Here is a 12404-nt window from a genome sequence, read left to right as displayed (position 1 = left end):
TCTCTGGTTGGAATAAATTATTCTATGATTGGTTTAAAAATATCTAGAAGTCAAACATTTCATCGGCAAAAGTAAACCATGTGAGAGAAAAGCGCTCTAATTTATGATTATACCCTGGTGTAATCATGCAGACAGCAGTAAGATACATCATCATTTTAAAGTCAAAATTTACTTATTTGTTACTGTTGCAGAATTTTCATTCTCAATAGTGAGCTTCGGGTCAGTGTGTATTTTGACTTAAGTCATATCACATATAGTCCAGCAGATAGGCAAAATGATTGTGCATTTTGTGCCTAAAGCATGAAATTTGGCACACATATTCTAAATTAAGTAATACCGTACTTATTTTCAGATGTGGAGGTATCCTGGAACTGACCTCTCATGTCCTACAGGGGTCAGCGAAGAATTACACAGAGCTCAAAATTTAAAAATGTTCCAATATTATTATTTGGTGGATCATAACAATTCCAAAAAGGTATAGTTTAGACTATCCTTGATTAAATGTTGTGGATTTACAGGGTAAAAACAGCAAAAACGATGACAAAGGTCAATTTCAGTTTGTACAGGGGTCAAAAGATAAAGTTGCACCAATTTTGCCAATAAAGTGATGCAGATTATTGGTTGAGCTAATAGGATTAATAAACAGAATAGTTTTGTCTGTGTTGAATGCTTGGTCTCCAAAGTAAAGGTCAAAAAAGGTTGATCGATGTCCATTGGATTCTGACATGTTACCCTATAAGTAAGCAATTTATTTCAATTTATTTTTCAATTTATTTCCTTTATATAGCGCCAAATCACAACAGAGTTGCCTCAAGGCGCTTCACACAGGTAAGGTCTAACCTTACCAACCCCCAGAGCAACAGTGGTAAGGAAAAACTCCCTCTGAGGAAGAAACCTCAAGCAGACCAGACTCAAAGGGGTGACCCTCTGCTTGGGCCATGCTACAAACATAAAATACAGAAATAATTCACAGAACAATTCAGGGACGAATATACAAGAATTGCTGTTGGTGCACAGGACAAGAGGATCGCCAACACGAATACAACTCCCATCTCTGGATGGAGCTGCACCTTAGAGAAAAAACAGAATCAGGCATCAGAAAGACAAAAAATACTGTATAATTTGCCAGCATTAATCAACAAAAAAAACAGAAGAAATACTAAGGTGATGCCGGCCGCTAGCCCTAAGCTTCACTAAAAGACCCAGAATTTAGGTGAAGTTGAGGCCGCGGCCCACTTCAATTACTAATAACATAAATTAAAAGAGTAAAAAGCGTAAAACAAAACTGCACCACTATGCTAGCCATATGAAAGTAAGTGCATCTTAAGTCTGGACTTTAAAGTCTCCACAGAATCTGATTGTTTTATTGATGCAGGGAGATCCTTTCACAGAAGGGGCATGATAAGAGAAAGCTCTGTGACCCGCAGACTTCTTATTCACCTTAGGGACACAAAGTAGTCCTGCACCCTGAGAACGTAAAGCCCGGGCCAGTACGTAAGGTTTAATTAGGTCAGCTAGGTAGGGAGGTGCCAGTCCATGAATAATTTTATAGGTTAGTAGCAGAACCTTAAAATATCTCACTGGGACAGGAAGCCAATGAAGAGATGCCGAAATGGGTGTAATGTGGTCAAACTTTCTGCTTCGTGTCAAAAGTCTGGCTGCAGCATTCTGAACCAATTGGAGAGCCCTAATGCTAGACTGCGGTAAACCAGAAAATACATTACAGTAGTCCAATCTAGAGATGGACGAAGCAAGTATGACAGATGATGCAAAGTATTCCTTTTTGAAACCCTGTTAACCAATAATGTGCATCACTTTATTGCCAAAATTGGAACTTTATCTTTTGACCTCTGTACAAACTGAAATTGACCTTTGCCACCATTTTTGCTGTTTTTACCCTGTAACTCCACATTTGGTGAAAGACAGTCTAAACTACACCTTTTTGGAATCATTATGATCAGACAAATAATGTGATATACCTCTCAATATGATGGGAACTTTTTAAATTTTGACCCCTGTGTAATTCTTCATTGACCCCTGTAGGTCATGAGAGGTCAGTTCCAGGATTTCCACATCTGAAAATAAGTATTAGTTAATCTAGAATATGTAAATGGACTACATTTATATAGTGCTTTTCCATCTGCATTAGAAGCTCAAAGCGCTTTACATTTATGCCTCGCATTCAACACACCGATGTCAGGGTGCTGCCATACAAGGCAGCAACTTGGGGATTAAGGACCTTGTCCAAAGGCCCTTTAGTGATTTTCCGGTCTGGCTGGGTTTTCAACAGAGGCTCCTTTGGTCTAAAAGCCCAATGCTTAACCATGAGACCATCACCTCCCCATATGTGCCAAATTTCATGCTAGTGACAAAGTGAAGAATTGTTTTGGAAATTTTAGCAAAGCTGCACCACTAATCCTGTTGTAAGTAATTTTGACCATTTTAGTTCACTAACCCTTATCTGAAATCAGTGAAGTAATGACATCAAATAAGTTACTGCAGTATTACATTTTTCATTACATTATTAGTTTTAAATTTACAGTTAGTTAAGCAAATCACAATCTCAGGAGCATTGACACATTTCACTTAAGTGAATACATGCATAAATGTGCACGTGACAAACTTCTCGACTCCGGACTAAGTGACAGATTTATTTATGTACAAAACTGTTTACAGCAATATTTCTGAATTAAAGTTGACCAGCATGAAAATATTGGTGCTCAGGTGTACGCCACCAGCTACAACCACAGAATCAAGTCAATAGACGGGTGAGGGGAAAATAAATCTTTTAAAGAGAACCGTGACGAAGTGAAGAGGGAGTTTGAACTGTAAGGCACCAGAAACGGCAACACCAGCTCCTGCTCAACCACCATTAATTATCTAATAAATCTACTCAGCAAAGCACTTGATTAAAAAAAAAAAATTACCAGTAGAGGTGCAACATGAGAATTATGCAGCAAAATCCAATTAGAACTTACTACAGCAGCTACCAAAAGAAAAAAAAAAGTTTTAAATGTCTGATAGTGGTTCATTTTAACTGTACACTGACTGCATACTAATCAAGATCAGTTCAAATACATTACAAAATTAATTCAGTGGCCCTCAGCCATTTTCATAGCCAAATTTTAAAATGCAATTTAAAAATTGCAAGTGAACAATGCTCATAATTATAATACACTTTTAGCATATACTCAAATAGTTCACTGAAAGAGAAAACCTGGATAACTCAAAACATACAACCAAAAAGTATCAAACCTATTTCTAAGCACATTCAGGTGGCATAAAAAGGCCACCACTGGTAAATACCAAAGCTCCACTCCGCTCTATACCAAACTTCCCTCAGGGTCGTCTGAAAGAAGCTCATTAAAGTTGGAGAAATTAAATGGAAGAAGACTCATTTATAAATGACTTTCTCAAGCACGAAGATGGTTCATTATTGAATGGTACCTGAAGCTGGTTTGATAAATATTACAGTCAAAATAAATCAAGCTACTGAAGTTTTTTTTGTGTGAAATCTCAGTCCAGGGTATAACAAATCTACTATTTGTCATATTTTAACACCATCTTTAAAGCAATGTGAATGCTGACTGGGCTTCACATAATAAAAAAAACAAAACAAAACATGCTGGAGTCAATAGACCAGTGTGCAACAATGGTGTTTTCAACCATATCAACTATTCTAAGATGGTAGGTGTAAGCCAATGATATATCCAAAAAGTCAAATTAATATCTTAATAGTTACAGGAGAGTGGACATATTAAGGGATTAATATTTGACACCGTTTTCTGAACATTTGGTTTAAGTATGAATGTCAATTTTTTTCCAATGCACAGACAGACACTTTATCATTGAAAAAAAGAATGTCCAAATGAAGATACTATTTTGTCTAAAGATAAAATAATCTGATCCCAGGCCAGTTTATCAATTGTGGGGAGAGGTGCTTTAGTATGTAAATCGATCTGGAATCACAATGGAGCAGTTCATTTCCACAGTCGTGCTTTGGTGTTGGCGAGGTCACAAATGGCAGGCTGGTGAGGTTGGGTCTCCTGTCTTCAACAAATGAGTTGACTGATGTCTCGGATATTTTCTTTTTCACATCACAGCACACTTTTTCTCTTCTGAAGGTACATTTCCATCAGCTCTCTCCATGTCCAAAATGATTCTCTTGAAAACCTCAACAGCAGTCTATTGCAAAATGAAAAACAAATGAAAGTAAGGGAAGAATAAGTGAGTCTTTTTGAGCACATAATATATACAGTGGGGGAAATAAGTATTTGATCCACTGTCAATTTAGCAGGTTTTCCCACCTACAAAGAATGGAGAGGTCTGTCATTTTTATCATAGGTACACTTCAACTGTGAGAGACAGAATCTTAAAAAAAAAAATCCAGAAAATCACATTGTATGATTTTTAAATAATTAGTTTGCATTTTATTGCATAAAATAAGTATTTGAACACCTACCAACCAGCAAGAATTCTGGCTCACACAGACCTGTTCATTTTTCTTTAAGAAGCCCTCTTAACCTGTATTAATTGCACCTGTTTGAACTTGTTACCTGTATAAAAGACACCTGTTCACACACTCAATCAATCACACTCCAACCTGTCCACCACAGTCAAGACCAAAGAGCTGTCTAAGGACACCAGAGACAAAACTGTAGACCTGCACAAGGCTGGGATGGACTACAGGACAACAGGCAAGCAGCTTGGTGAGAAGACAGCTATTATGATTATTTATTAGAAAGTGGAAGAAACACAAGATGACTGTCAATGACTACGTTTACATGCCGTTAATATTCGGGTTAAGGTCAATATTTCGGTTTCTGAATCATTAGGAATAACCCGTTTACATGCTTAAGCAGACAGAGTTATGTATACTCCTGTATACATGGTCATTGGTATCATTTGTAATATCCCCATCTAAACAGCGACGCACGTCTTCTACCGGTGCTTGATTTGGTCTGGCGTTCGTGCAAATCCTGCTTCGTGTAAAACCCCTCACTACACACTTTTCTCAAACAGGCATTAACATTTTTCTCACTTTTCTCTCCTGCGGGCTGCCTCCGCATCAAAGCAGCGACCGCAGTCTCTGGATCTGTTGCCAGATTTCACGCAGATCCGCACAGCAGAGAGGGGGGCGGTGGGAGTGGCACGCTGCGGCGTTTACCGAACCCACAGACACGGTAAGCGCATCGGAGGTAGTGAGAGCAATCGCGGTGATATGCTGACCGGTGCCAGCGACCAGCCCGCCTGATAAGGACGCAGAACACAATGCGCCGTTTACATCTGCTTCTGTGGTGTCCAGTGGGTTGCACGCGGCGCATACAAGTAATTGCCGTACTCAAAAGACCAAGATTCCTTGCGGATAGGACATGCGCAGAACACAAAATAATGTTCCTTTCTATGGGGATATCCCGATGCGCATTTATTTGACCTGATATTCGGGTTAGAAAAGGAGTAACCCAGGGGTCTTATTCGGGTTTTTAAAAACCGGAATATGAGCATATTCGGGTTTTTGCGGGTGTTTATATGGCCGTGCGCAACCGGGTTATTGCTAATATTCTGGTTATGAAAGGGTTATTGGCTGCATGTAAACGTAGTCAATCTCCCTCGGTCTGGGATTACTTCGTGGGGTAAGGATGATTCTGAGAAAGCTCAGAACTACACAGGAGGACCTGGCCAATGACCTGAAGAGAGCTGGGACCACAGTCACAAAGATTACATTAGTAACACATGATGCTGTCATGGTTTAAAATCCTGCAGGGCAGCAAGGTGCCCCTGCTCACACCAACACATGTCCAGGCCCATTTGAAGTTCACCAGTGACCATCTGGATGATCCAGAGGAGGCATGGGAGAAGGTCATGTGGTCAGATGAGACCAAAATAGAGCTTTTTGGAATCAACTCCACTTATCATGTTTAGAGAATGAGAACAACCCAAAGAAAACCATCCCAACCGTGAAGCATGGGGGTGGAAACATCATACTCTGGGGGTGCTCTTCTGCAAAGGGAACAGGACGACTGCACTGTATTAAAGAGAGGATGGATGAGGTCATGTATTGTGAGATTTTGGCAAACCTCCTTCCCTCAGAGCACTGAAGATGGGCCGTGGCTGGGTCTTCCAGCATGACAATGACCCCAAACACACAGCCAGGACAACTAAGGAGGGGCTCCATAAGAAGCATTTCAAAGTCCTGGAGTGGCCTGGCCAGTCTCCGGACCTGAACTCAATAGAAAATCTTTGGAGAGAGCTGAAACTCCAAACCTGAAAAATCTGGAGAAAATCTATATGGAGGAGGACCAAAATCCCTGTTGCAGTGTGTGCAAACTTAGTCAAGAACTACAGGAAATGTCTGACCTCTGTAATGGCAGACAAATTTTTCTGTACCAACTGTTAAGGTCTGTTTTTCTAGGGGATCAAATTCTTATTTCATGCAATAAAATGCAAATTAATTATTTAAAATTCATACAATGTGATTTTCTGGATTTTTTTTAAGATTCTGTCTCTCACAGTTGAAGTGTACCTATGATAAAAATTACAGCCCTCTCCATTCTTTGTAGGTGGAAAAACCTGCAAAACTGACAGTGGGTCAAATACTTATTTCCCCAACTGTACATTATACAGATGAGCAACTACGTGAGCAGGTATCTATCATTACATCATTCTCCTTAGCTGAGGACTCCATGAATGCAGCACCCCAAGTATCAGCAAGCTTCTTTCCCTCCTCTGGTTTGATAACCCTGCAGAAAAAAATATGAATGGAAGCTTCACATGAAGAAAAGTGAATTCTCATTGCACAATCATACTCATGGAGACTTTAACTTCAATTGAATACCTTTCCATGTGGAGATCTTTTTTGTTCCCAACAAGAACAGTTGGAACCCTAAAAAGTAAATCATCCCGATTAAAGGAAGAAGGGAAGGAAAAAAGACATAGACCCCTCCAGCACCACCCCCTCCCAAAAAAGAAAACATCACAAAACCAACAAAGTTAAACTTAAAGAGCAGAGTAAACTTACTTTCCAGCCATGTCTAGCAATTTATCATGTAGAGCCTGCACAACTTCAAAACTGAAGAGAGAAAAAAAGCACCTTTTGTAATGTGATTACAATCACCCACCCGTGTGTACATCTAGTACATCAAAAACATAAACAATATCAATTGTAAGACAATGCTGTATTAAGAGTGCCTCACACAGAATGAAGTAAGATGTTTGTTCTGATGAATCAAGTAACTTTATTCCATGTGAATTTATCATTCCCCTCACCTTTTCGCAGAGGTCACTGAATATACAAGGACATAGCCATGGATGTCCATGGAGTAAGACTGTGGAAAAATTGAGTACTCGTCCTACAGAGAAATATTATAATGTCATTAAACATGAAACACAGCATACAGTTAATCAAATAGCAACACACACACACACACACACAAAGGGCGAATGAGCCACTTTGAGCCTGAGGCAGAAAAAGTAGGGAGTGGTTCTCCATATTTTGCATTCTCCAATATTTCTTGAGAATGTGTGTAGTTTTGACTCACTGGATGCAATGTTGAGAAATGTTGGTTTCTCAGAATGCAAAAGCTGGAGAACCACCTACTTCTTCTGGGTCAGGCTCAAAACTTCTCAATAGCCCCTTGTATATATAAATTTCAGCTGAAATTTGGTGCAGTGAATCTTTCAATGGAAGGAAAAAAAAAGTTTGTGTGTCAGTTGTGATAGTGAATGAAAAACTTACTTGTCCAGCTGTATCCACCAGCTGAAGATTGAAATCTTGGCCACAGACACTGACCATTTTATTAAAGGCTGGGGAGAAGTTAAAAATGTTTGATATAACATGAAGCATTTCTTAAAAGAAAAAAAGTGACTTTTATTATTATTAATAACGGCACTTACTATTTTCAATTGTAGGATCATAAGAGTCAACAAACTGTCCTTCCACAAACTGTATTGTAAGCGATGATTTTCCTGTTCAGGGAGAACATACATTATATTTTTTCTTTTGAATATTTTGTTCACATTAAACAAGCACTTCCTTTCTAAAAATGATCTAGTGTAATGCAATGTATGAATACTGTAAACAATGGCGTGTTAAAAACAGTCAGTCAAACTGATGAAAACACACAGCTCTATCAATTTCAATTCAGTTTATTTATACAGTGCCAAATGACAGCATGAGTCACTTCACAAGAGCATGGTCTAACCGTCGACCCTATGAGCAAGCATACTGAGAACAGTGGCAAGGAAAAACTCCCTCAATGCATTTTCTGATTTACAGAAAGTAACCTCAGTAAAAGTAGACTCAGAGCAAACCAATCACAACAAAGAATCGTCAAACATGCAATGACATCTCTGTGTGATTTTTTATTTTATATATATATATATATATATATATATATATATATGCATATATAACCCCACTTCCAATGAAGTTGGGACGTTGTGTAAAATAAATTAAAAACGGAATACAATGATATGCAAATCCTGTTCAACCTATATTCAATTGAATACACCACAAAGACAAGATATTTAATGTTCAAACTGATAAACTTTATTGTTTTTGTGCAAATATTTGCTCATTTTGAAATGGATGCCTGCAACACCTTTCAAAAAAGCTGGGACAGTGGTATGTTTACCACTGTGTTACATCACCTTTCATTCTAACAACACTCAATAAGCATTTGGGAACTGAGGACACATTGTTGAAGCTTTGTAGGTGGAATTCTTTCTCATTCTTGCTTCATGTAGGATGTCAGTTGTTCAACGGTCCGGGGTCTCTGTTGTCGTATTTTGTGCTTCATAATGAGCCACACATTTTCAATGGGTGACAGGTCTGGACTGCAGGCAGGCCAGTCTAGTACCCGCACTCTTTTACGACAAAGCCACGCTGCTGTAACACGTGCAGAATGTGGCTTGGCAATGTCTTGCTGAAATAAGCAGGGACGTCCCTGAAAAAGACGTTGCTTGGATGGCAGCATGTGTTGCTCCAAAACCTGGATGTACCTTTCAGCATTGATGGTGCCATCACATATGTGTAAGCTGCCCATGCCATGGGCACTAACAAGTGACAAGTGACAAAGTTTTTTTTAATTCGGCACACAAAATATTCAAATAGAAAAAAATGAACAATTCCACAAACAAACACTAGTGAGTCCGAAAGGGTGTGGGCTGAAGCAAAGCTTATTAGCGCCCACCCCTGCTAGTACAAGTCCAACAATTCTAATCAGTCATATTTACATAAATATAAATTCACTACTACATGTCGACACACAGACATACACATCAATATACTATTCACTTATAATTATATTTATATAGTACCAGATCATAAGAAAGTCGAATCAAGGCACTTTACGCCAGTAAGGACACACCCCCATACCATCACAGATGCTGGCATTTGAATTTTGCGCTGGTACCAATCTGGATGGTCTTTTTCCTCTTTTGTCCAGAAGACACAACGTCCATGATTTCCAAAAACAATCTGAAATGTGTACTCATCAGACCACAGCACACTTTTCCACTTTGCGTCTGTCCATTTCAAATGAGCTCGGGCTCAGAGAAGGCAGAGGCATTTCTGGATGTTGTTGATGTATGGCTTTTGCTTTGCATGGTAGAGTTTTAACTTGCACTTGTAGATGTAGTGACAAACTGTGTTAACTGACAATGGTTTTCTGAAGTGTTCCTGAGCCCACGCGGCAAGATCCTTTACACAATGATGTCGGTTTTTAATGCAGTGCCGCCTGAGGGATCAAAGGTCACAGGCATTCAATGTTGGTTTTCTGCCTTGTCGCCTACGTGTAGAAAGTTCTCCAGATTTTCTGAATCTTCTGATTATATTATGGACTGTAGATGATGGAATCCCTAAAATCCCTTGTAATTGAATGTTGAGAAACACTATTCTTAAACTGGACTATTTTTTCCATGCAGTTGTTAACAAAGTGGTGATCCTCACCCCATCTTTGCTTGTGAATGGCTGAGCCTTTTGGGGATGCTCCTTTTATATCATGACACTCACCTGTTTCCAATTACATGTCCTTTGAGCATTCATCCACTTTCCCAGTCTTTTGCTGCCCCATCTGAACTTTTTTGAAATGTGTTGCAGGCATCCATTTTAAAATTAGCAAATATTTGCACAAAAACAAATATCTTGTCTTTGTGGTGTATTCAGTTGAATATAGGTTGAAGAGGGTTTGCAAATCATTGTATTTTGTTTTTATTTACATTTTACACAACGTCCCATCTTCACTGCAATTGGGGTTGTATATGAAAGGGACACATCAAGATGTGTTTTAAGTGTAGTCTTTCAGCTTTGGACATGGACAGATGAGGGAGGGACATGACGTTATTTAGGGAGAAGAGTGCTGAGGATGGAGCCACCAGGCAAGAGGAGAAGAAGGAGGCCAAAGAGAAGGTTTGCTGAGTAAGGGCATGTAGGTGGTTGGTGTGATACAGGAAGATGCAAAGGACAGGGTGAGATGGAGACAGCTGATCTGCAGTGGCATCCCCTAATAGGAGCAGCCAAAAGAAGGAAGAGATAAAAAAGAAGAACCAGTAACTACAGACATTTTTAATCAGTCCCTCCATTTTCAGAAACCAAAAGTAATTGCAAAAACAAATAATTGTAAATATAAGGCTTGAGGTTTGTATGGGCATAAAATCCTTTATAGGCAACGACTGGTTGAAGTCTGGAACCTATGAACAAACCAAAAGCTGAGGTTTCTCCCTTGAAATACTTCACCACATCTTTATCGCAGCTTCCTCCAGTTGCTGCTTTGTTGGGTCTTTCCATCTTAAATTTTGTCTTTGGTAAGTGAAAGGAATGCTCCATTGGGGTGAAGTCAGGTGACTATCTTAACCATTGAAAAAAATTCCATTCCTTAGCCAAATTTGCCTTAACACCATGTTTTACATCATTACCAATCTGCACTGTGAAGAGTTATTCCATGAATTTGGCAGCATTTGGCAAAATCTAAGCAGATAGCGTCGCTGTATAGACTTCAAAAATCATTATGCCATTTCCATCATCAATAACACTATTAACAAACCCCAATGACCCAGTTCCATTGGCAGCCATAACATTGCCTCCACCATGTCTGACAGATGATGCAATATACTATTCTAATGATTAAACGTTGGGCTTTCCTCAGTTCAAAACCCAGCAAGACCAGAAAATCACTAAGGGTCCTTGGGCAAGGTCTTTAATCCCCTAGTTGTTCCAGGTGTGTAGTGAGCACCTTGCATGGCAGCACTCTGACATTGAAGTGTGGGAGAATGGGTGAGGTATAACTGTAAAGCACTTTGAGAGTCTATGGAGATGGATATAAATGCGGATATAAATGCAGTCCATTTACTATATGGACACACTATATATATATATATATATATATATATATATATATATATATATATATATATACATACATACATCAATAACTGATCAAACAAAAAGTCTAAAAGGAGTGAGACGCTTTATACACTGACAACATTCTGGTTTTCTGTGCATTGTTACGCGTTAAACGAGGCACCATTAACAGCGGCTAAGAAATGCTAACTTTAGCTAACTTTATTTTCACAGGACACGTTACGACCTCTGACATGTGGCTACAGACATCCACCAAAGTCAAAGGCGTGTAGTTTCGCAGTCAATTGCCCAACAGACACACAAAACACGCAAGCATGAACAAAGGTGTGCTAGCTCTGCCGCTGACATTCTGCTACTACACTCACAAAGAAAACAAAGCCCTGACATTAGCATGGGCTAACGTTAGCCGTGTGCCAGCTAACGTTAGCAATCAGCGAGCTGGTGTGCATGACTTACCCACAGACCGGTAACCTAATACAGCAATCTTTCGGTGTTTTGGTTGAGGCATTGCGGTGAAAACGGTGCTGAAGAAGTTTCGATAAAACGATAGCGCCACCCGGTTTTACAATCTAAACAAACTTTTATCGACACACATTCGTTCCACGTCACGTGACAACAACAAACTTTTCGGAGCCGCCGCTCGGGCTCTCCACTGGGCCTCGAGCTCGAACTTTAGAGTTCAACTAAAACAACAAATAAGCAGTTTTTTTAAAAACGTACTTATTTCTGTATTGGATATTCAATTATATCGATCGATAGTTTCAATTAATTAAATGTTCTGTGAGATTAAAAGAAAAAAGTAACGCAACTACAAAGTGAAACAGAAAAGCTGTCATTGTGTAGTGAAAGCAGAAACTACAGCGCATCCGGAAAGACAGCGCTTCACTTTTTCAACATTGTATGTTACAGCCTTATTCTAAAATGGAGTGAATTAATTTTTTCCTCAAAAATTCTACCCACAGAAACCCATAATGACAGCATGAAAAAGGTTTTGTTAGATATATTTGTGGGTTTACCCAGGGGCGTAGCACCAAGGTACTAGCCA

The 12404-nt window shown here is 39.2% G+C and overlaps 1 protein-coding gene across 1 annotated transcript; it reads right to left on the bottom strand.

Moving 5' to 3' along the window:
* Positions 1 to 3822: 3822 nt before the first annotated feature.
* Positions 3823 to 12073, bottom strand: rhebl1 (Ras homolog, mTORC1 binding like 1). The gene is made up of 8 exons (XM_034166676.1): positions 11816 to 12073; positions 7894 to 7965; positions 7736 to 7803; positions 7267 to 7349; positions 7019 to 7069; positions 6836 to 6883; positions 6659 to 6740; positions 3823 to 4185 (listed from the first exon to the last, which is right to left on the bottom strand). Exons 1-8 carry the CDS (start codon positions 11865 to 11867, stop codon positions 4093 to 4095), a joined length of 549 nt encoding a protein of 182 aa, XP_034022567.1. The 5' UTR covers positions 11868 to 12073; the 3' UTR covers positions 3823 to 4092.
* Positions 12074 to 12404: the final 331 nt, after the last annotated feature.

Source organism: Thalassophryne amazonica, chromosome 3 (genome assembly GCF_902500255.1).
Source record: "Thalassophryne amazonica chromosome 3, fThaAma1.1, whole genome shotgun sequence".
Classification (NCBI taxonomy): domain Eukaryota; kingdom Metazoa; phylum Chordata; class Actinopteri; order Batrachoidiformes; family Batrachoididae; genus Thalassophryne; species Thalassophryne amazonica.
This window is presented reverse-complemented; position numbering and strand designations above follow the sequence as displayed.

Excerpts from the sequence above, each read along its gene's own strand:
- rhebl1 (XM_034166676.1), bottom strand. The coding sequence starts at position 11,867 with ATGCCTCAACCAAAACACCGAAAGATTGCTGTATTAGGTTACCGGTCT. Across the intron at positions 6,884-7,018 it reads TTGCTAGACATGGCTGGAAA|GGTTCCAACTGTTCTTGTTG; the intron begins GTAAGTTTACTC and ends TTTACTTTTTAG. Across the intron at positions 4,186-6,658 it reads CCTCAGCTAAGGAGAATGAT|ACTGCTGTTGAGGTTTTCAA; the intron begins GTAATGATAGAT and ends ATTTTGCAATAG.